This window comes from Pipistrellus kuhlii, unplaced genomic scaffold (assembly GCF_014108245.1).
Source record: "Pipistrellus kuhlii isolate mPipKuh1 unplaced genomic scaffold, mPipKuh1.p scaffold_m20_p_5, whole genome shotgun sequence".
Lineage (NCBI taxonomy): Eukaryota > Metazoa > Chordata > Mammalia > Chiroptera > Vespertilionidae > Pipistrellus > Pipistrellus kuhlii.
The window spans coordinates 41,320,771-41,346,475 of NW_023425551.1; the positions used below are offsets into that span (position 1 = coordinate 41,320,771).

The 25,705-nt window shown below is 35.3% G+C and overlaps 1 protein-coding gene across 5 annotated transcripts in view; it reads left to right on the forward strand.

Annotated features, from left to right (window-relative positions):
• Positions 1–25,705, forward strand: part of EPHA7 (EPH receptor A7) — a 162,599-nt gene that overhangs the window by 108,023 nt on the left and 28,871 nt on the right. For 3 of the 5 annotated variants that reach the window (XM_036414850.2, XM_036414853.2, XM_036414849.2), the window contains exons 6-7: positions 21,415–21,539; positions 25,277–25,460. In XM_036414850.2, coding sequence (XP_036270743.1) covers positions 21,415–21,539; positions 25,277–25,460 — 309 coding nt within the window. The remainder of the gene's footprint in view (positions 1–21,414; positions 21,540–25,276; positions 25,461–25,705) is intronic. The other 2 variants (XM_036414852.2, XM_036414851.2) reach the window with 1 other exon arrangement.

The following is a 25,705-nucleotide window of genomic DNA, read 5'->3' on the forward strand; positions in this document are numbered from 1 at the left end:
AGGTCAAGGACATAAGGTACAACCTGTCACTTCTATATCATCCAGAGCATCTTTAACACAGTTGGTGGTACAGTGCATTCCGTGGGTTTGGTTGAATCAGAGTGGATTGCAGTGAGCATTGCCACTGGCATTGGCAGCTCAGGAAGCTTTTGTACAGTCATTGTGTACCTCGTAGTCCAGTAGAGATGGCTTTTCTGTCTTCAAACTAGGACAAAGAATAAACCACAAACCCTCGGTGACTCTATGTTGTCTTTCACAATATGTGGTTTCAACAAGTGTCCAAAACTGAGGATTATGTGTAAGGGCCCCTCCATCCTAGAATGCCTATTAGTTGTTTACCCTTTTCCTTAATGGTTCCTATGATTTAGTCAGAAAATGTTCCAGCGTTCTCTTCGCTTGAGTGCAGTGGGATATGTCTTCAACATAAGACACGAAACCATCTTTCTTTTGTTCGTTCCTCAAACATATATGTTTTATAGCATGTGAGAAGCTGAATATGCTGGCAATTCAACCAAAAAAAAAAAAAAATCAGGGGTAAAAGTGGCTTATGGAAGATAGGTGGAGTTCCTCTGCACATTCATAGTATAAAGGGAGTGTTCCTTTGTGTTACTTTTGCATACTTTAAAAATACAATTTCACCTTCCATTTTTCCAGGGTCATAAATCACCTTTCTACAGATAAAAATTACGAAATTAAAAATCTCTAGTAAAAACCTATTTAATTTAAAAATGCAGGTAGATACTATGCTGATCCATATGCTTTTGTCTCCATTATTCCCCCCTTTTTTTTTCTTCTTAAAAGGATTAGATGGTAACATTTTAATTCTTAAAGTAATCTGAATGCTATATATTAAATTTCAACCACCAACAGTATTTCCCATATATCTGCTTATTTTTTTCTTGTTAACATGTCTCGCAATTAGTGCAGTATATATTTTATTTATTCATGTTATTTTCTGTATATATCCAGTTTGTTGTCTTTTAACTTTACAGTTGTTACTGTTGACATATACATTTTTAGAGTCTATCTTTTGCTTAATGGTCTACAATTTTATTCATAACAAAGTTATAAAAATACTTATTCAGCCCTAACTGGTTTGGCTCAGTGGATAGAGTGTTGGCCTCCAGACTGAAGGGTCCCAGGTTTCATTCCGGTCAAGGGCATGTACCTTGGGTGCAGGCACATCCCCGGTAGGGAGTGTGCAGGAGGCGGCTGATGGATGTTTCTCTCTCATCGATGTTTCTAAATCTCTATTCCACTGTTTCCTCTCTGTAAGTAATCTATAAAATGTATTTTAAAAAATAAAAATACTTATACATACGTTTTTCTTTGAAATGGCTTAGCTTTAATGTTAAAATTTTAAGTTTTCAAGAATTTATTTTGTATACTGTGTGAAGGTATCTTTTTAATTCCCTCCCCCCAGTAATCTTTTCAGTTGCTTTGATACTACTTATTGTAAAATTCATTCTTCTCACACTATTTAAAATGCTAAAATTTTATGCCAGGGCTATATAGAGGCTGGGATCTGTTTGTGAACTTTCTAAGTTATTTTTTTAATTATTGTTTGTTTGGTTGTTTAATATGACATTGTTTTACTTATTATAGATTTAGAATTTTATATTTTATAATTTGTGCCCTAGTTATAGTTATTTTTTTATTGGTTCTTCTAATGTATTTTCTTTTCCAACTATAAATTTTGGTCTCTTTGTGTTGAGCTTTTTCAAAAAATAATTTTTTTGGAATTCACATTGAATGGCGATTTTTATTGAATTTATGGATTAATATGAATCAAATAGATATCTGTCTAACATGGAGTTTTCTTAGAACATATTCTATTCCTTTATTTAATTACCTATGTAACTGTAGCTGAGTAAAGAATTATTATTTTTTATACAAGCCCTGTTGATTTCTTAGGTTTATTCCTCAGTGATTATTCTTAAATTAGTTTTATGTTTGAAGGAAAATAAAATAGCTGTTTGAGTTTCAGAGCTGCAAGACAGAGTCTATAGTAAGAAATCTGGCTTTCCATTTCATAAAATTTATAAATATGTGCTGTATTTTAAAGATTATAAAATACTGCGTTATGAATAATTGATTATGTGCTCTTTCTCAGCCAATTCACTCCACTGATAATTTCTTGAAAGTGCCTCACTCCATGCCCAATAGGCCAGATCTGTTATACAAAGCACCTGTAACTGACACTGTTCTTGGTTTCTGTCCTTTGTAGTTCTAATCTGTGGATTATAAAAGTGGTGTCTATGGCTGCTCAGTTAGTAGCCATTTGACATGCTGGGAAACCACTGCCCATAATCTCAGAAAAGCTGAGTTCTGATCCACTCTCCTACTAAGTTACCATTCGCCTTTGACAAGTTGCTTCACTTTTTGGAGTCTCTGTGTCCTCAGCTACGAAATTCAAGGTATCTAATTGAAAAATATATTCTAATGTGTTGACTCTGCACACACTGTGAGCCTACTAGTGTAGGTGTTGGCTGGATATGTGGCAGTGAGGGAGTCAAAATCACTGTCCTATGGAAATTAAATTCTAGTGCACCAAACACCATTCTGGCCGGAACTGGTTTGGCTCAGTGGATAGAGCTTTGGTCTGCGGACTGAGAGGTCCCTGATTCGATTCTGGTCAAGGGCATGTACCTTGGTTGAGGGCACATCCCCAGTGGGGGTCGTGCAGGAGGCAGCTGGTCGATGATGCTCCCTCATAGACATTTCTGACTCTCTATCCCTCTCTCTTCCTCTCTGTGAAAAATCAGTAAAATATACTTAAAAAAAACAAAACCATTCTGATTCTAACATTCTCTGCCTGTATTACAAATAGTGATGAAGCCTGGGAGAGGTCTAAGCCTTACTTTGTAATCAAGAAAGTTTTATAAAGCATTAAAAAAAAAAGCTATACTCAATCAATCTTAATTTGTATCCCTGTTCAACATACCCTGAAGTCAGAGCTTTTCTTCACCTGAGAGTTTTATCCGGATGAAGTCAACATAAAGATCCCAATAGGACAAAAACAAAGGGGCTTCTTGTTGAAAAGCATCCTCCCGATCTACCGAACACCTTCTGGAAAGAGAATCTGTGAAATGACACGTACCTAAAGCTAAAGCCTGTTTAGTTGAAGGCTAATTTAGTTCCCTCCCAAACTAAGGCAATTCCAACCCAAGTCAATTGGGAATTACATCTAACGTACCCTAGTGGAGATAAGGCCCAATCGGGTATTTTTGACAAAGACATATGCTGAAGTAGCTTAAAAAGCATTCTGCAGTTTAAAAACCCTAGTAGCTTAAAAAGCATTGAGCTCAAGCCTTTGTGCTATATTTTCATGCAGGCTTGGAGATACGGTTTACAGGGACTTCAATTACTGAGTTCTTGTTTTTAGTAAATAGCTGCCCTTCAGGTCACTAAGTGCTACTGCTGACAAGATTGTATATGGGAAAGCTTTTATTTTAATAACTAGGGGCAACTTGCACTTATAAGAACCTCCCATTTCTCAAAACCCTTTTTTGGTTTGGCATGGCTACACAGGATTGCAGTCACCTCTGGAATAGTGGACCTAAGCTAGTTATTAACACAGGACTAAATGGGCATCAAAAGAGAGGAGACTTTTGACTAGAGAAGAGCAGAAAATGTGGCTTGAGGTCTTTATGGCCATATTGGACAAAGTGAACTTTGGTTAAAAAACTTTTTCTTAAGATTCATATGTAATAACCTGCAAATGATTAGGCTCACTTTCCACAGCAAGAAAATTGATTAAACCTAGTTTATTTAGTGTTATAGATTTAGTCACGTAAGGAAAGGTAACTTGTTTTAACCTGTTTCCTATATATAACGTGGTTAAAATTCCTTCTCCAAGGACTGTTTGACAATTAATTATAAAGGGTATTTTCCTCCGTGTGCAGCATTCAGTTGTTGGAAAATAAGACTGGCCAATTTGAAAGCATGATTTTTAAGATGCAATTGGCTATTGTAAAAGCAAATAGATAGATATTTACAAGGGACCACATGTTTTGCAAGATTTTATATTAAAAAAAACACAAAACATTTTCAGATGATACAAAGACCTAAAAATATTGAAAAGTTGACAATATTAATTGCTTCACTATATATATACTATATATGTACTATATATAGTATATATCCTATGTATGTACTGTACTATAGTATGATATATATATATCAAGCTTCTCAAATCAAATTTCCAATGTGTGTAAAACTTAATCAGTTAATCAAATTTCTGAATTACATGAAAAAAGGAAAATGGATGGGGATAGCTAAAACAGTTTTGAAGAAAAATGTGCAGAGATGCATTATAAAGCTATGGAATTAAAAATGTGCTCTCAGGAAAAACAGATAAGTAGTCCAAGAAAACAGAACAAATATCTTCAAACATATATATAGAAATATGATATATAACTGAGGTGATATAATTCAATAAATAAAAAGTACTATAACACCATTTATTGTACAGCACACAATCAATTTAATAGAGTAAAGACAATTGTGAAGAGAAAAATATAACTTAAACAATTTTGAAGAAAATAGAGAGGGCTCTCTTAATGACCTCTGATTAGAGTAGAAATTTTCAGGAAACCCAGTCTTAAAGAGAAAATTGATAAAATTGACTATAAAAGTGAAAATAGAAACCTCACAGTGGGAGGAAATGATATGTTTATTTTACAAAGTAATAGTGCCCAGTATTTATTTTTTTTATTAAAAAAATTACAAAATACTAAAAAAGAAAAACATCTTACAAAATATATGAAATTGATGAAATAGGAATGATCAGCAAGTCAGCAAAATTAGGGAAGTATAAAAATAAATAGCAACAAAAGACAATTTGACACATAATAAAATGTTAATTAAAAATACAATATATCAAGTGTTGTTTAGAACACAGAAAATGGAAAATTGCACTAGACATTTATAAAACTGATTATTTACCAAACTAAAAATTCTCTTACCAATGCAATTCTAGACACACATATATAAATGATTTAATATATCTTCTGCAATCAGTTCATTAAAATAAAAATGAAAACTAACTTAAATATCTACTAGGAAATAATGGCTGTTGGACAATGTGTGTTGAATATTTAAGATTTTAGAGAAATTTCTTAGCCAGATTTTGTCCAAAGTGTCCCCCACCCAATTAAAAAAAATTATCACATTTTATAGGATTTGAAAGATTTTTTCAGGAAAAAAGAAGTTAATTTGAAACATTTAAATGTTAAACTTTGAGAAGATGGTCATGAAATGAGCCAGTCTAGTTTTAATAAAATGTGTACAAGCAAAGCAACAGTATTGACTGAATTATGCTTTCTACAGACCTCCAGAAACTGACTTAATATCACACGGTATGTGAGGACTCTATCTACTAACAGATGCATTGAAAAAGTTAGGTGTAAACTAAGGTTGTGAAATTAATAATTAAATGAGGTACATAAGCTTTTGAGAGCTGGTAAACTGCAATTAATATAATCATAGAATTCTATGATGATATATATATTTGTATAGTCTTTAAAACAAGGCAACATTAACTACAAGTTTTCAGCACCATAGTCATATGATTGAAAACATTCCTATTAATAACAAGGTTCAAACTAGTAACACATTAAAAATGTGAATTTATCCAACAAATATTCTTCAGTTTTAGTATACTGGTAGTTATATATAAATCAACTTTCATCTGATGGAGTTTATTGCCGTAACCATTATTGCCACTGGATTTAAAGTCAGCCGACCTTGGCACCTTGTCCCTGATGAACTCTCCATTTAAGGGATCAGGAAAATCCTTATTTTTACGTGAAAGAAATTACTTTAGTATATTCCATTCAGAGTCCAGACTTAAAACCCCGGCTACATTGTCATCCCCACATTCAAAATCATAGTGTATTAAGACTTTTTGCACAGCTAATATCCTTGAGGTTGACATCTTCTTGTGAGTGAGTAGATAGCAGCAAGAAATTCAATTACAGCAAGCCGGCTCTGTCATTGCACCTGTCTGCTTGCTCAGGAAATGATTTGTAAATTGGGCTTTATCCTTCCTGTCCCATAAATCTCCTGTCCATAATTGACACTTGTCATCAGAGATGAATAGTGGGAGGGAAAAAAAGAAAGAAAGAAAGTAAATGAGTGGCCCACCTGGGAAAATGATGTCTTGTTGTCTTTGGAAGTTGCTTACAAACAGCAGCATCTATGGGCCAGAGCTTTCATCCATAAGTAAGTGGCAAACATTTTGCTACTAACAACATGTGATGTCTGAGCTGAATCGCAACAAAGACAGAGGAATAATAATTAATACAGAACGTGTTTTGCAGAGAATATAACATGCCTCCCAAGGTAATGGGAGCTTTTGTTTACTATGTGTGATGCTTGCTTATTGCTGCTGCATATTGAAGTATCAGGTTGGTGTCTGACCTGTCAAAAGGCATTCAGGAAGCAAGCTTTTTGGCTGCCTTGGGAGTTGATCTTGTCACTTGTTACACAACTCGACATCGGTTCAAAGTTGTTTGATACCGGTGTCAACAGATTGATCTAAAAGACACAGAAGAAAGACAGTTGCTTTCTCTCATATGTCAAAGAAAGAAACGAGGGGTTTCATGAAGATGATCGTGGGAGCGAGCTCTAACTGTAAACACATGACAGATAAACCTGCATATCTAATTTTCCTACATGGCTCATTTAGTTTTACATTTCTTCCTGAAGCTTATTTTATATTATGGACACTTAGATTAAAAAAAAAATCAGGACGTATTAATAATCTAATACTAAAATATCTGTGTTCAAATAATGTTTTTTAAAAAAATTATTACCAGCATTTTTATCATTTTAAACAAAACTTATAAACACAAGTGAAAATAAGTTTAAGTAACAGAAGATTTTACAAACTAAATTATGAATAACAAAAAATAAGATGCATCAAAAAAAAGTATGGCTTTGCATAGCCTTTTTCACACAGATTTTTTTAAATAATTTAATTCTTAAATGTACCTGATTTTATCAATATTTTTTTTAAATCTTTAACTTATTAGGGGGGAAAAGGAATTTACTCCTTTTGAATTTTGCAAAATCCAGTATTATTTATTTCACCTATATGATTTACAAATATATGCCAAATTAACAGGATAACATCACTCTCTTTACTTGCACAGATCAGCACTATAAAAAAGGTTATATGTCCTATAAAATTAGACCACAGATTAGGAATGGAGCATTGACAGGGACATAGATGTAACCTGAATATCTCTTTACTAGTTGCTGATTCTCTCTCCTGTGGTTTAATGGGTTGTTTGCCTATCTACCTAGTGTTTACAGAAGTTGTAAGCAACCTGTTGTTTTTATACTGCAAAACGAAAGTTTGCCTATGGAAATTGAGTTGCTTCTCTGAAGGTTATTATTAGTATAAAATAGATTATTTATTTATGCCTACTGTAGTGTGCTGGGCTTTTAAACACAATGGGGAATTTTGTGAATATTGATCTAAAGCAATAGGTATTTATAGCTTAGTACCCTGGTATCCCATAACCTTTTATCAGAGTCAGCTTTGTCATTTAGTAATTTAATAACAAAGAATAACCTTTCAAATACAAGTAGACTATTGCAATTTTGCCTATCTTTTAAAGAAATTAGCTTTCCAATAACTATTATCTATATCCGCTATTGTCAATCTAATGACTATCATCAGCTGGACATTGATATTTAAGATACTAAAGAAATATTAACAATATTGGGCAGCATTCAAAATAGAGAAGTGAATATTATTATATTCACATGTAAAATTTGTTTTAAAGCTTCTTTAACGTGATGCATTGCTTACCCAGATATTAAAAAACAAACAAACAAACAAACAAACACACACCACTTTCAGTTTGCTCCACAAAACAAGTGTGAAGTGCCTGCTTTGTGTTTGGTACTGTGCAGTGTCTGGGAATGTAACCATGAACAAATGTAGTTTTTACTCCAGGGAAGCTTGTATTTTAGTAGAGCAGGAGTGGTGTAAATAGGTAGTTAAATTGAAGTATATACCAAGTATGGAGAAGCAGAGTCTTTGGTTTTCTTGAAGTTGTGAGCAGAAGTTTGCCAACAGACTAGGGTGTAAGGATTTCCATACAGAAGAAACTGGGCAGCCATACCATGAAGTCATGAAATGGAATGTACAATCCTTGCATGTAGAAATAAGAAGGAAATTATAGGTGATGGTGCTGGAAAAGAAAACAGGAGCCAGCCATGACAGACCTGTATGCTGTGCTAATATTATGACAGTTACCTTTATTTTATACTTAGCCCCCCCCCATTTTTTCTCATTGAGTGCTTTCATCAGTCCCTTAAAACTTGATAATAGTATCTCCATTTAAGAGATGAGAAAACTGAGGCACACAATGAAATAATGAAAAGTGAAATTCACACATCACAAGGTAACCAGTTCTATGATTTTAGCTTATCTATATAGTAGTAGCTTTGTGCACTGATACGTACACCAGTAGCTTGTCAGTAGCTTGCTGCTGCTCTCCAGTAGCTCTCTGCCCATTGCCCCGCCCGCCTGTAACTCCCCCTGCCCATTTCTCCCTTGCCTCCCCTCATAGCTTGCTGCCTGTCCCTTCCTATAGCTCTCCGCCGCCTGCTTGTAGCTCACTGCCCCACCCTCCTGTTGATCCGTGACCCAGACATTACTCAGTTGGTCATCATGCTTCATGGCATAACGACCATTTGCATATTACATCTTATTATATAGGATATAAAGAGCCAGGGTCCATAACGTCCAAAATGACTGAAGGGACAATCAAAAGCAAGGCTGCATGTGCAGCAGACTCGGATGGGCAGGGACTGGCGAGTGGGCTGAATTGCTGACCTGAGAGATAGAGAGAAAGAGAGAAAGGGAGAGAGAGAGAGAAAGAGAGAGAGAGAGAGAAGGGGGCGCAACTCCTGACAAGGCCCAGAGAGAGAAGCAAGGTCTGATCCACAGCCTCCATGACAGCTCTGCTGATCAGCTCTTGTCTCTCTCTCTCTCTCTGGGCCTCTCTCGGATAGATCAGCAGTTCAGCCCACTCACCAGCAGCTACTGATCAGCCCCACTTCTCTGATCAGTTCCAGATCAGCCCTTCCTCTCTGATCTCAGAGATATACCCATAGATGCTGACTGGCATAGAAACCTACCAATCAGAAAGTAATCTGGGTAAACTGTGAAGGCAGAACCTAAGGTGGGGGGCTAAGGAAGGGCAACAGCTGTTTGGTGTAAGGTATAAGAAAGCGGTTCAATTTTTTAATGACCAGTTTGGCAGTATGGTGCATATGGCTGGCTATCAGACCCGATATAGAGATTATGTATTTTTGTCTACCAAGAGCATCTCCTCCTGCTGAAAAAGGCTCCCCTGCTCCCTTTTTAAGCAATCATATCCTATATAATCTATCTATACTACTAAAAGGGTAATATGCTAATTAGACCAGGTTGACCAGCCATCTTCTGGACATCTGACTTCCTTCCAGACAAAGCCATGGTGGTAGGGGCTGAGGCAAAGGCAGTTAGGGGAGATCAGGCTAGCTGGGGAGGGCAGTTGGGGGTGAGATTGGGACAGCAAAGGAGGTCAGTTAGGGGCAATCAGGCAAGCAGAGGCAGTTAGGATTGATCAGGCCAGCAGGAAAGAGCAGTTAGAGGTGAGATCAGTCTGGTAGGGCAGGGCAGTTGGGCGTGAGATCAGGCTAGCAGGAGAGGGCTTTTGTGGGAGGGGGGAGATCAGGCTGGCAGAGAGGGATGCCCAAGTGCAGAGGATTGGACCCAAACCAGCAGCTGGACATCTCCCAAAGGGTTCCTGACTGTAGAGGGTGTGGGCTGGGCTAAAGGAACCCATCCCCTCATGCACAAATTTTGTGCACCAAACCACTAGTGTCTAATAACAGCTGAGAATGACTCTTTTCTGTATGCCTTTAAAGCTTGTAGAGTTGGGGGAGGAACATCATTAGCAACACATTTTCTTTCTGTTTATTATAATTACTCTTAGACATATACAAACAATACCTAATCTGTAGGTAGTCACTGTAATGGTTGAATTCAAGCATGGAAAATCAAATTTAACTTAGACTGATTTGAAAATACTTTTCCTTCTAACTCTGGGATATAACCGAGTTGCATTTTCAGCGTGCACACGTGTGTGTGTGTGTGTGTGTGTGTGTGTGTTCCAAGTGGCCAAGTGTCCTTTTGTATGTTTTATTTAAGGATGAATGTATAATTTTCCAAATGGTTCATTATATTCATAGCTAACATAATCTGGTAATTTGACACCAGAAAATTATTGCCTGTCTGTTATTTAGTAGATGCCATTTGAATTGATGACTGAACCAGGTCATAATCAGTATCCTGGTATTCCCAATTATTACGATTCAATAGGTAGACAGCAAGGAAGTCTGATAGGAAAAAAAGTATTTATTTGGAGGAGAGGATCTGCCTGGACCAATGGGTATGGGGTTCCTAGAACACATTAAGCCTGAAACGTCTCTGGAGGTAAAAATAACCAGCCTGAAGCGGTCGTAATTTGAGTACATCATGAGAAGGTAGGGCTCTTTGGAAAAGACGGTTATACTGGGAAAAATAGAAGGCAGCAGGAGAAGGGAAAGAGCAAAAATGAGATGTATTGTCTCTGTAAAGAAGCCATAGGTGTGAGTCTGTAGGAGCTGAGCAGGGCTGTTGAGGACTGAGCATTGTGCACTTCACTTAACTCAGTCTTCAGGAGTGACACTTGATTCAGTGGCACATCATAATAACTGTTATTTAGTGATTAAGTAGTAATTTATTGTGCAGCTTCAATACTTTATTTAGCGTGTGGTTAGATGCTTACTAATCATTATTTCTTGGCTTTGACTTAAAAACAAAACTGTAGCACTAGAACTTTGTTAAATTCAAAAGTTTTTATTTTAAAATAATATAAAAGTCTTTCATTCAAAATATATCCTATATAACAAAAGGCTAATATGTAAATCAACTGAACTGCTGAAAGACCCATGGAATTGCCAGTTACTATTATCTCTACTGACCACCAGGGAGCAGATGACCAAAGCAGGAACTGCCCCCAGCCTGCAGGCCCCAGGCCAGAAAGGGGGTCCCCTGATTGCCCACCAGTCACCCCACAGATCAGCCCTGATCCCCACCCAGGCCTAGGGACCCTACTTGTGCACAAATTCTGTGCAACAGGCCTCTTGTCTTTAATAAATACAAGCCATATGGAGTTTGCCTGTGTACATTGCACAAAATATGTTGCAGAATTGTTTTTGTTTGACATCCAAGACAACCTAGGACATAAATGAGAGATGTATTCAGAAATATGATGCAATTTTATAAAGAAGTATACCATTGGACAAAATTTATTACTGGACAAAACAGAGAATGTCCTAATTTTTCACAGCAATAGAGCATTTGTCAGTCAGTGAATTGCAAATGTTGAGTGAGCATCAGCAAGGTAATATTTGCAACATAGACAATTGGGATATACTTCAATGCTGTATTTGTTTCTTGCATTTGTATGTTTGTTTTGTTTTGTTTTATGCTAATAAGGAATCAAATTTGTAATAACTAGGAAGTAGAATTACCTTTCATAAATCATTCATGCAACTTTCTGCCAGGCCTTAAACTGAAAATTCCAGGACACGAGCATCCTAGAAAGCCTTGCCATTGCACTGAGCGAGATAAGATTATTATGTGAACCTGTAATGGGAGGTACTCATCATCTGCATTGCTTCATTGTCAGGGGACTAAAGCTGCTTTTGAACCTTGGTTGTAGTTTGTGGCTAGTCTACTAATTTTAGGCAAAGAGATCTAAAACAAAATACTTCACCTAAAACTAAAAATAAGATGGTGTGGGGGATAAGAAATATATTTTTCAATTTTAGAGTAAAGGTTTAGATTTGCCTTTTATCAGAACTTTATAATAAAATTCAACTATGGTGGCAATAGTTCCTCAAAATTAGACCTGGCAAATTGATTCACAGAACTGAAGAAACATTTGATGCTTCTCATGTGTGTGTCGGCTTTTGTTACAATAGAGAGCTGAAGAGTTACTAATTCCGTACCTTTATTTAATATGGAGTTTATTTTTAGTGAATATAGCCAGTAACATTTCTGAGACTGTCATATATAAATGAGAAATATCATTGAGAAATACACAAATCATTTTTTTTTTCACAATAAGGCTGTGGATAGAGGTCATGTTCAATTTTGGTAACAAATAATGTCCCTATTATTTATCAGTTTCCAAGCTTTTATGTATACACTTACTTCTGGTTTACTAAATAAATAACAGCTCTCAATTATCTAAAATTTTCCTCTAGGAAGCAAATTTGTTTTTTAGTTCTAGGTTAATTATTCTCTCAAATTAAAGTGCTAAAATACCTCATAGAAATGTGTAAAGTTGTATATATACCTTATGATCAGTCTTCAGTTTTTTTGACTACTGATTGCTATGTATATCGCATTTCTTTAGCGAGAAGTTTCATAAAATCCCAAACAATTAAAACACAAACTAGTGATACCGTTCTAGGTTAGGATGATACCTTTAAAGTCAGCAATTTTTGGTAATTTTCCCTACATCATTAAGATAAATTTTGATACTAATGAGTTCAAACTATTCAAATAGTTTTTAACCTATGGTCGGAGACCATTTAGAAATAAACTCGAAACTCCATATGGCAAGAGGAGTGAAGGGGGAGGAGACAAGCCATGTATCTGGCTAATAGACATGAGAATTGTAGAGGATTTGGGAAGATCTTAGTTAATGTATTGAAACATCTATATTCAATATAATAAACACATTTTATTAATTGTTTTGTGTGTTTTTTGTTTGGTTTGGTTTTTTTGTCTGTTTGTTTGTTTGGCTTAGTTACTAGTATTAAAACAGAACTGTTTTTTATTCCTTTTCTTACAAATCTACGATATTTTAATAATATGCTATGTCAGATACATATCTGTGGACTAACCTGAAAATCGAAGTGCTATTCATGATATTGTTTCTATGAGGAATGAAGTCCAGTTATAAACAAGGCAAGAAAGGCTCCTGCCACCTCCACTGTGCTGGCTGAGCACAGCGCCCCCTGTGGAAGTGCACTGACCGCCAGGGGGCAGCTCCTGCAGTGAGCGTCTGCCCCTGATGGTCAGTGTGCATCATAGCGACCCGTCATTCCACTATTAGGGTCCATTTGCATATTACCTTTTTATTACCGTATTTTCCAGCATATAAAACGACCCCTAATTTTACAGTTAAAACAGGTTTAGGCCTATATTCGCTGTATGAGACTACCCCCCACTTCAAAGAAAAGACTTACTTTGCCGTCAAGATCTGCAGGTAATTTTTGTGCAATTTTGGTCTTTTGCCCCCGATTTTCGGTTGACTTTTTTTCATTTCAAAAGTCGTCTTATATGCCGGAAAATAGGATTATTATATAGAATTGGTAACTCTTGTTACCTATACCTGTTCATTGTAACTCAAGATTTTCTCAGTGCATAGAAGTGATTCCGTAGTTTTATGTGTTGATTTTTAAAGATCATAGAAAGTTAAACTGAATGCCTAACCTGCTGTGAAAAAAAAAAAAAAAAGTGACTTCTAAGTTTTGGGCCACTGTAGTGAACTTCATTTTCTCTTGGTGCTAAAATATGTTTTAGCAAATTAATGTCATATGTTTATATTTAGGGAGAGGAACTAATGAGTGTTCTTAAGCCACACCATTATTTGTGTAAATATTAATGTACATTAGTACATAATATAAGAATAATTCATGTTTTTATGATATTTAATATGTAATAGTACATGAATTAAGCTTATTAACCTAAATGAAGGATTATACTCATGTACATATTGTAAGGAAATATAGTTACAGTGTATCAAGTGCAAGATAATTTATATTTTGTTTGATATAAATTAATGTAAAGAATATTCATTATAAATAATTTAGCTATGAAAATAATAAAGATATTCATAACAAACATTTGGACTAACCTAACATTTATAAAATTGTCAACTAGTATTAAAATAATTTTATGGTTAAAATACAACACACTTATCTCTTTATTGAAAAAACATGTTTCCAAGTCAAAAAAAATATACACAATTAAAACTTATTTTGATTACATGTAAGGAAGGTTTGGGTCATAAACAAATGTGTGTGTGTGTGTGTGTGTAGGTGTGTATCTTATTTAATTTTTATAAGGACTGTTCTGAAACTCATGTGTAGGTCAGCTTCATATGAAGAGCATTTGAAAAATACTGATGCCTTAATTTGATTTCAGAATCAGAGTATTCTGGAGTAAGGCCAAGGCACCAGTAAGTCTATTACAGACAAAGTCTAAGATAATAATACATAATACTGGTGTCACAAAAAATGCATACACACTTTGAATTATTATAAAGTCAATATTTATTAACATACAGTTCATTTTCAAAATTTGAAAGAATCTACTGAAATAAATAATTTCTTTTGCAATGCCTGTTTTCAAACAGATGACCATTCTGGTCCAGGCACTGTTGATATCGCGAAGCAATGAAATCACAAACATCAAGAGTAATTTTGTTTGGTGTTTGTCAATCCATCAACTGTTGGTATTTTTATACCACAAACTTTATCTTTTATGTATTCCCATTAAAAAAGGCTAGTAGCACTTAGGATAATTTTTTTTAGTTTAAAGCTTAGTCTGGCTTCACTCACTATTTCAAATCAGTTAAACCTGAAAAGGAATAAAAATGAGATGAGTTGTCAGCTGTTAAAATGGAAATGAAATGTGTTTTAATAAACACTGCCCTTAAAATTACCAGTGTGTGTATACATTCTAGGGGCCACCCTGTATATTTTCTAAGTTCCTACCAAGTGTCAGGAATGGTTTTAAGTGTTTAACATGTATTTATATATTAAATTTCTAGAATAGTTTTATTCATGAAGTATCCAGTCTGATTATAGCTACATTGAATTTTAAATCTGAGAAAACTGAGGTACATGGATGTCCCGTTCCTTGTTTAAGGTCACCCAATCTGCAAATAGGCAGGTGCAGAGCTGGGGCCATGCTCTTCAGTCCTACCCTCCCATACTTCTCTAAATGGCCTGCCTTCAAGGAGCATCAGGATAACTGAGGAGATAAACAGCTATAAAATAATTAAATGCTATATTGTGTAGTGCTGTCAGCAAAGAAAATATGTTTCTAGAAAAAAATCTATATTAAATGAAAATCCTAATAAGATATCACCTCACACCTGTCAGAATGGCTCTTGTCAATAAATCAACAAACGGTAAGTGTTGGGGAGGATGTGGAGAAAAGGGAACACTAGTGCACTGCTCTGGGAGGAGGGCGAGGCGGGGGGCGGCGTAGATTGATACAATCGCTATGGAAAGCAGTGTAGAAGTTTTTTAAAAATTAAAAATAGAATTGCCTTTGACTCGGTGATTCTATTTCTGGGTATTTATCCAAAGAAACACAAAACATTAATTCAAATGAATATATGCACTCCACTGTTCATTGCTATGTTATTTACAATAGACCTCTAAAGCATGTTAGTGTAACAGTGAAGGGTACTGAGCTTAATGCTAGACTCTGTTTAAAAGACATTGCTACTGAACATGATAGTATATGATAAGTAACTTGAACCAGAAAAAAAAAATTTCAAGGAGTCTACAAAGAAGCAGCAACAATAAAGTGTTTGCGGAGATAGGTGTGCATCTGATCTACATTTCTATCTCCTTATAGGCCAACAATGTGTGCCCACGCTTTACAAAATATTACTTTATTTTATTTACATTGAAAGTTACCATTACATTCTAATCCTATGAAAAGACAAATGCACCAGGATTTACAAATTAACTCCTCATCAATTAGAATTCTAGTCAGTACTTAAACTGAGATTAGCAATGGGCTCAATGTGTGTTTAGAACCAGCTGAGAGCTACACAGCTTCCCCCACAATCCTCGCCTCTTTGGCCTTAAAGCATTTTACCCAGAGATTCTAAATAATCATCTGATCATAACAGAGAAAACTTTACTCTCAGAAAGATGTATTGTCTGACCATGGTGTAACTATCACTTTCAAGAGCAAGGTTGTTCTTAATCAAATAGTAGAGCAATGACTTTCCTAGTTCCTGTTATGTTTTACTATCTTACTGAAAATGTATTGGCTTCATTAAAAAAATTCAGATCTTAGTTTTACTCATATTTAAGTTGTCTTTTCAGTTATTGTGCTTCAGTATATTTAGAAATTCATTCTGTGATATATCTTATTATAATTGTGTATTTTACATTTTGAATAAAAATTATCCTAATTGGTATGTTAGATAGCAATGCAAATAACATAACTTAAGTTTTTTAAAAAAAGACATTCATTTTATACTGATTTTTTTCTCAACTATGTATTTCAAATGAGATTTTATGTGTGCGTTGTTGTTTTTTTAGCTACAAATCATGCTTCTTTCCTACCAAAAATAATTTGATAGACATCTATCACAAATTGATTGCTTATAATTGCTGTGGGCTCAATTGCCCTTAGTTCTTGTGCCTCTTTTTGTTAGGTAAATTTTATATTTATTGCTCATCATATTATTAACCCCTTTGTTTACAGTCAGGAAGTTAAAGTTCAGTGAAATCACATGTTAGAATTTTTTTTACATGTTCCTACATACCCCCAAAATGGAATTGATATGGTACATGATACTCAACTCTGTGCTATGGCCTCGTGTTTGTTATTGAAAGAAATTGATATGTGTTTTTATATGTGCTTTTTCTGTAGTGCAAAAATGAAACACCTGTGGGGAAGAGTAAGGAAGCTAAAAGTTGTGTGTTAAAAATACTAAGCTGCTAATAATACACATATTTATGATTTCAAAGGGTTGCTAAAAATGAATTCCCTACTGTGCAGCGACAAAAGCATTCAGCAAGGACTATTATTCTGTTACTGTCAGATTTGCATTTGACTGTTCTAAAGATTTGTTCATTTTCACTTTTTTGTATTTATTTAATGGAAACCTAACAAATGTCAATAGATTTAACAGCTTGAAATGCATGGCAAAAGGTCATTCCATGCTTGTTGACCCATCTTACCTCATTGTATTCTTTAGAAATACAAATATTATGTTTTCACTCACCATTCTTTGTTGAAATTCAATGAGAGCATTTAAGTGAAGTAACAATGACAACTATATAAATTGCTTTTTAAATCCTTCATGAGGTTCACTAAAGTTCTACCACAAAGAATGTTTTTTTTAAATATACACTGAAGATTTCTTTCCTATAAGACATTGTGCTTTTGAGTGCTAATGAAGATCAAATTTCTTGACTGCATGTTATTGCAACATGAAGTTTGACATACCTCATGATCAAACTATCCTATCACTAACCTTTTTTTTCATAGACTTCATAAACAAATCAGTAAGTCTATATATTGCTTTACTACCTATACGAATTGGTTTTCTAATGCTTCCATAAAAATTACTACAAAAACTTGTAAACAATACCTGTTTATTATCTCCCAGTTCCGTGTGTCAGGGATCTGGACACTGTGGGCCTCTGTGCAGGATGCTCTGTTGACATCCTCACTGGATGGGGTTAGTATTAGCTGGGCCAGGCTCTTACCCGGAGACTGGTTGCCAGAATCCAGGGCCTTTGCACTTGTAGAATCTAGGCCTCAGTTTCCCTGCCTCTGTCAGCCAGGACCAGTCTTTGACCCTAAAAGCTTTCCCCGTATCTTCTCCTGTTTCCCTTATGTTAGACCCTCCCCTGCTTCACACCTCCTAGGCTTCTCCCTCAGCAGCAGCGCTCTGATGCTGGTTGGAGAAATGTCTCTGCTCTCCATGCTGATGTGATTAGATTGGGCCCACGGGGGTAAATCCGGGATAATAACTGTATTGTAAGATCTATAGCCTTTGTTTGTTACATTTGCAGTGTCCATTTTGCCATATACTGTTGCACATTCACATATTCCAGAGATTAGACTATGGATATCTTTGTATATCCTCCTATACTATGTTTTAATATTGTATTTCTCCCTACTTTGTGCAAGGAAATTTTCCCATGCATGAAGGCAAACAACATTTGGGGGGGTGTGGGGGGCAGCCGGAGAGAATGGAGCCTTGATAAATATATTTCATCTTAAAATGTAAATGTGTCTTTTGTATTTGGATTTTAATTATAAATTGATTAAGATCAAAAGTCATGCATGAATGCTTGAAGTGCAAAATCTGTAAATTGTTGATTGGTTCGGGTCTTTTCATAAACCTGACATTCTCACTGATTATTTTTTTAATTCAAAGGCTCTCACTAACAAACACAGCCCACAAATTACCTTCCGCCTGTTATTAGGCTTCTGCATTCCTGTTGCATCAACTTGATCAACCTTGTTTGCATACTGTTGAAATTTGCCCCTTTGAGCCATGGAACCCATCTTCTGAATTCCCTAAGGCCATCTTTCACTGTCATTTGTACAGACTCCAGATATGTCTCAATAAGTTGTGAAGAATTTAAGGGCAAAAAATGTTCCATCTGTTTTTTCAGTTAAAATTAATTTTGTATATGCATATATCAAGAAATTTAGGTGAGAAATGAATCTGCTAATCATTTGTTAAAAACTCTACTTTAAAAAATCATGTTTAAAAGCTCCTCTATATGAAGTATTTTTTTTCTACTTTTTCAATTTAGGGATTTTATTATTGTTGGTTACTACTTATTAACTTCAAATCAATTCTGATTATATTTTATTTTCACTAATCATTGTGGAAATTACAATTTAAATGTCATAGCACCTATTTGGTTGTTAACTATGTATAAAATTTAATTATGTACATTTTCTTTTCAAAATGAACTTCAGATTGTGGTAAATTGAATATTTTGGTTTAAGTGTGAGTATATTTTTAGGGAAATTGTAACTATGTGATTAATTTAGTAGATCATATATATATATATTCACCATAGAAAGCATTGAGTTTTAAGATTATGCAACTTCAATTATACTTGTACACATACATTTATCTGAAAGTAATGACCCTATTAGGATCTGCCTAGCTTAGCTATATATCTTTTGGGTTGTAAATATATCCTTAATGCCTATGATATTGAAACTCAAGGGAAAATATTATCAGTTTTCCTGTTCCGAAATATTGTATTTGAAGGACAAAAGACAGGAAAAGATTTTTCTTATCATGCAATTTATCTCTTCTCTAGGGCCACGTGCTAGTACACTTCTGTCTCTGATCCTCTCAAATGTGCCACAGTATCACCAAGGGATAATTTTTTTTAAAAAGGAAATAGAAAATCAGGGCTATAGTCACGGATATGGCTACTTGTCCAAAAAGGAAGGTTGGGTGGGGTGAGGTGGGAGAGTAGCACACTGCACTGTCAGTGCTGACACAGGTTTCAAAATACTGTCCGTTTGAAAAGAACTTCAAGTATTTCTCCTCCAACCCCGAATTACCATACCTTTATTGGTTTTCCAGCATGAAACAATACCATTTTAGTGTGTAACTTGCAGAAATCCAGTCTGTCTATACTTAGATCTTGCTGTGACATATCAGAAACTAAATGAGGTAAATTTATACACCACGTCCCTCCATCCCTTGGAAAATTCAGTGTCTTCTGCCTCCTTCACCTTAGTAATTAAGGACAGAAGCTAATCAAAATGTCTTACAGTTTGACTTAGCTGGAAATTACATTTAACTATGTGTGTTACTTGAAAGAGACCTAGAGCTTGGTACCGACGAGGTCTCGCACCGGTTTTCAGCTAACTTATTAGCCGAAATGGCACACACTGGGTTGTAAACCAGCAGCTTTGTAGGGTAATTAAGAGTGTCAACTATTATGGTATTCTTACCTGGGCTATGGCATTCTACTTTTTGCTAAGTAGAATTAAAATGCAGGTTTCTCTGAATAATTTCACCTGGATTAGACAATTAGAGATCATTTACTCAGTAGACTCTCACCTCATGCTTAGCTGGGGTTCGTTTTCCCAGCCTCTTGGACATCACAGTGAGCTGAGCTGTGCCAGGCATGCTCTGGGTAGAGAGGCAAATCACTTTAGAAACACGTGCTCCTTCCCTGCATATAACCAGGTTTTTAAAGTGGCAAAAATAAGATTTCTTATTAGGAATTTGCTTCGTTAGGAACTATCAGACACACATTGATCCTGTAAGCACGGAGTGCTGAGTACTTCAGCTGCATCCCCCGAAAGCAAGAGTTGTCCCATTTAATCTTCCCTAGTTATGCTTTTGTTAGTCATCTGCGAGGAAATGGGAGTCATGAATCTTCCATGTCCTTCCCTCCCGACCGCCAAGCCAGAGAGAAGTGGAAAAATGTTTTCTCTAGACACTGATACGAGAAAATATTAAAAAGGAGAAGCAAAATAAAGCCAAGAGGATAAACATCAGAAGCTTGCTTAAACAGCATTGGCCTCCTTATAATTGCTTTTCTGTCAGCGGGATTATTAACAAATTTGGACATCTGAAAATTAAATTAACAGCCTGAAAATATTTTACAGGATGAGATAGAGCATGATACATGGAACATAATAACCCCCCTGAAATCCAGCCAAGCCAGGGCCGCTCCTCATTTAGACAGAGGAGACAACTAGTTAATCATCACTGAGCAAATTAGACAGAGCAAATTGGTTTGCTGCATTCCACAGTCTTAGCTACCAAGAGAGAGTATATGCCACTAATTAGAATGAAAGAGCTCTAAGCATAGTATTATCCATATAGAAAGAGAAGGCAAAATTATAGTGTGAGCTGCTGCTTTCAAAGCTTGAGGCCCAGATTCCCTAAGTATAAAGTACACGTGCAAGAGTATATATGTGTTTTCACACACATTTTGGAATACCAGCAGCTTTAGCATTTTCTTGCCCTTGACCAAAGAAAGTGTAAAAATTTTTTTGCCAAGGTTAATTGGAATTCTTTGGGAATACAGACACACACCCATGAAACATAAAAACATTTTTTTTTTTAAAGTGGGATCACTTTCATTGAAGATTAAAGTAGCCATTTCATATATTTTTTCTTGCACGATATTAACGTAATTTTTTTTCTTTTATAAGCGTATTGCTGTTGCTTGGGAAATAAATATTTGGACTTCGTTTATCACTGGAGATTAATCTGAAATCATATTTTGTAGCCTTAATTAGCATTCACTTGCTTAATTGTCATCCTCAGCCCCTGCATTTCCATTTTTTCACCAACTTGAACAATGCTATCTTCTGCTGTTTGCACTTTAATTTAAGCTCCTATTAAGGTTTATGAACGGTAATAAGGTCCTGTTTGAATATTCATTACCTTCTGAATTGTGAGCTATGAAAAGGTGCTTTCTTTTTACCTTAATGAAACTGGCACAGCACGGAGCTGATCAGTGGTGACATCTGATGCGAGGCATCCAGTGCATTTCCTCACTGTTTATTGACACATCTTGTCCAAACAGCTCCCTCGCAGGTGAGCGGAGTCATGAAGGAGCGGGTGCTACAGCGGAGCGTGGAGCTTTCCTGGCAGGAGCCAGAGCATCCCAACGGAGTCATCACCGAGTACGAAATCAAGTATTACGAGAAAGTAAGTACCAGGCGCAGGAAACGCACCGCGGCACGTGTCTCCTGTCCGCCTGCCGCACTGCACACTGAAGCTGGTCCTTCTGCCAACTCTTCGGAGGTTCTTCAGGACTCTTAGTTAATTTTAGCCGGTTTCGATCATTACCTCCTGGAGACGGATTCATTATTGTAATTTCTGTATTATTCAACTTCTGCGACACAACTGAAAATATTCCTCTAGGAATATATTTGCTTATTCACAGTGTGAAGTCATGATAATTAGGTGGAGCATGTTTTAGTGCCACCCAAACCACACAGCCCAATGCATTTTTTGAAAAATGTTTTTATTTCAGGATGTCTGCTTGGACCTTGAATGATTTATTTTATGTGTGTGGTTTCAGTGATAGGATGACGGCCTAAAATTATTTAGTAATTTGAAAATTAAAGATATTTTGGCAATAACTTTGCAGAATTCTCTAAACTTTAGAATTGGTTGATGATAGTCTATTCTTTAAATTCCATGTGAAATTTAATTCATCTATGTTATGCTGATCACATCCAAGACCACTTCTTTATGCGCCTTTCTCCATGAAAAATTGCATGGGAAAAACCCAAGTGTTGCCTCTATATCTCCATATTTGCTACATTTTAATAAATAGTGACATGCCTGAGCATATGAGTGCATTTATTTCTGACCTATCTGGAGAGACTGGGAGCATGGTGCCCTTAGTCACAAATTGGTATGTAGGCTCGACCCCACAGAAGGACCTGGTTTGAAATTTGAAACATGGAAACTATTGTTATTACTAGTAGTAATAGTAATAGTATGTGTTACTATTATTGACTTAAGTGAGTTAGCTGAAGTGTTGTAATATAGATATAACTATTTTAACCATTTATTTATTTACTTTTTAATATAGTGTTGTTGATTTCAGGGAGGAAGGGAGAGGGAGGGAGGGATAGAAACATCAAAGAGAATCACTGATACGCTGCCTCCTGCACACTCCCCACTGGGGACCAAATCCACAACCCGGGCACATGCCCTTGAATTATACCAGGGACCCTTTAGTCCAACAGGTCGATGCTCTATCCACCGAGCCAAACCAACCAGGGCTATTTTAACCAGTTAGACAGCTCTTAAAAATAGAAACTTAAAGATTTGGAAAAACTTGGAAGCTGATCTACTTGAATAAATACTTAATGTACACCAGTGCATGGCAATAGATAATATTTTTTCTTTTGACGCAAAAACATATAGTTTAAGATTAGTTTCAGTGTTCAGATTAAGATTACAATATTTTGACTTATTGTTTCCTTTATAAATTACTGACTCCACTGCCAAAGTTACATTTTAAATACCTCACTTTGTTCCAGGGAAAAATTTTTATCCCATCAAAAATGTGTTTCTGAGGGAACCCTTCTTTTTAATGTTGGTTTTTATGTATGTTTTCCAATGAGCTCTAACAGTTATAATCCCTTCTGAAATTACATCAGATTTCAAAAGCAATAAAATACATTTTTTAAATGTAAGTTATTATACAAGGTAAACGAGAGTAAAGTTTCTCACAGTGAAACAAGATATTTTGCAAATCCTTACTCAAATAGTTCCTTTTCTTTCTATTTTTGCATGACAGAAAGAAAATGTATGTATATTCTCTGAATTTACAAACTAGGGAATAACTGCATTGCACTATAGAGTATATAAACACATGATATATACATATCTGTTATATACATATACACACATCTATATATATCATTATGTCATCTAATATTAATTATTCCTTGTTTTGTTTTAGATAAATGCATATTTATAATACCAACTATCATTTTTATGAATGATTATAATGAAAACAATCACAAATCCGTTTCACTATAAATCACAAGTATAGTTTGGATATACAGTTATTTACACTTTTGTAAATATCAATGTGAAGAAAAATCAAACAACCAGACTGACATTTTCAAATTTCAATGAGAGTTTTATTGACAGTCACAGTTCAGCGCAGGAATTTACTATAGAATAAATAATAAATTCTCTAAAATTGTGTATTTGAATGAACAGTTTTTATTACTTTTTTCATAAATAGCCTGTTAGAGGCATATTAATTAAGTTTTAAATTTGTATTCATTTGCACATTGTTTTGATGGAGTTTTCATATTCTTGAATTTTAAATTTTATTTTATTCTTAAGTTTATCTATCTATAATAATAAAAGCATAATATGCTAATTAGACTGGACAGCTGAATGACCTTCCGGAATTCTGGGTAACCTTCTGAATGAAGCCAGGGCTGGGAGGGTCAAACCCCTTGCACAAATTTCATGCTTCGGTTCTCTAGTCATATATAATATGAAAGTCACATTTTTAAACTCCGTAAGCCTCAGTTTATATATCTGAAAAATGAGGAAATTGAACTAAATTACATTGTTTAAAATATTGTTAAGCCATCAATTATACAATATTTTGACTTTTATATAATACTTTTAATTTAAAATATTCCTTTAATTCCTATATTGTAAAACTGGTTTTATTCTGTTAAATGGAGTTTTAATTAAAACAATTGATAATGTCACTATGGTAGCAATGTTCAACCTTTTTCATCTCACGGCACACAGAAACCACTAAAATTCCGTTCGACACCAAAAAAATATATATTTTTGCTGATCTGATAAAAATTAGTATAATTTTGATCGATTTAAAAAACACACACAGCCGAGACCGGTTTGGCTCAATGGATAGAGCGTCGGCTTGGGGACTGAAAGGTCCCGGGTTCGATTCCGGTCAAGGGCATGTACATGGGTTGCGGGCACATCCCCGGTAGGGGGTGTGCAGGAGGCAGCTGATCGATGATTCTCTCTCATCGATGTTTCTAACTCTGTATCCCTCTCTCTTCCTCTCTGTAAAAAATCAATAAAATATATTAAAAAACACACACGAATAATAGTTATTATCTACTCTTTTTGCTCCAATGTGATTTAAAAAAAAAAAAATTAGGTGCCTATACTTGTATATCAGGATTCTGCTACCAAGAGTTAACCAATCAGATGTAACCTTATTATGCAATATGACCCATAAGATTCAACTCTATTATATGACCTATATATTTATGGTTTAAGACAAGGCATTCACACCAGACTTATTGTTGTGTTGGCTGTTGTCATTTTTGTTATTTTTTATTATTAAACCATCTAACAGAAAAGAGGTCAGTGTCTCTGGCTAAATACTGAGGTATTGCATGTTTTAAAAATTCTTGCAACACACTGGTTGAAAATTGCAGTACTAGGGTAATAGTGCTAGCTAAATTTCTTGATTTAATTAGCTTTCTTCATCTTTAACATGCTTTTTGCTTGCTAAATAACATTCAGGAAAAATATTAAAAGTACTATCTTATGAAATGAAAACCTCTACCACACCATAGATTTTACAGGTGTGTACCCATGTCTTGGTCATTAGGGCATTTTACTTTCTTTATGGCTAACTAGTTCTTGCCACTCTGCCCTCGATGAACAAAGCGAACATTCCAAATATCATAAATGTTTAAACAAAAATACTTCTCTTTGAAATTTATACAACAAAGGCATGTGTTCACATTTACACTTCATATTATTTGAGAAACAACTCAATGTGCAATATTCCACAGAGTACCTAAAGTAGCCTTTACAATAACAATGCAGCAAATTGAAATAAATTGCAAAAATTGGCTGTCAAACTGCCTAGTTTGCGATCACAGTTAAATGTGTCCCGTATATATTGTTTCTAGGATCAAAGGGAACGTACCTACTCGACAGTAAAAACCAAGTCCACCTCAGCTTCCATTAATAACCTGAAGCCAGGAACAGTGTATGTCTTCCAGATTCGGGCTTTTACCGCCGCTGGCTATGGAAACTACAGCCCCAGACTCGATGTGGCTACGCTAGAGGAAGCTACAGGTAAAATGTTTGAAGGTAATTACCACCTTTGATTTGGATTCTTACTCTCTATATTTTTTAACTCTTGCATTTTTTGTTAACTGTTGGGGATGATGATTTGGTTTAAGATAATTTTTACTTTTAAAGGTAAATATGTCTGCAAATATATGTGCTTTGTAAAGGCTATTCGGGATAATCCTTTGAAATGTGTGGTTTTGTTTTGCAATGTTAGAAACAGGGGATTTCGGATAGTTTCTTTAATACATACTGGGTTTGTTTGA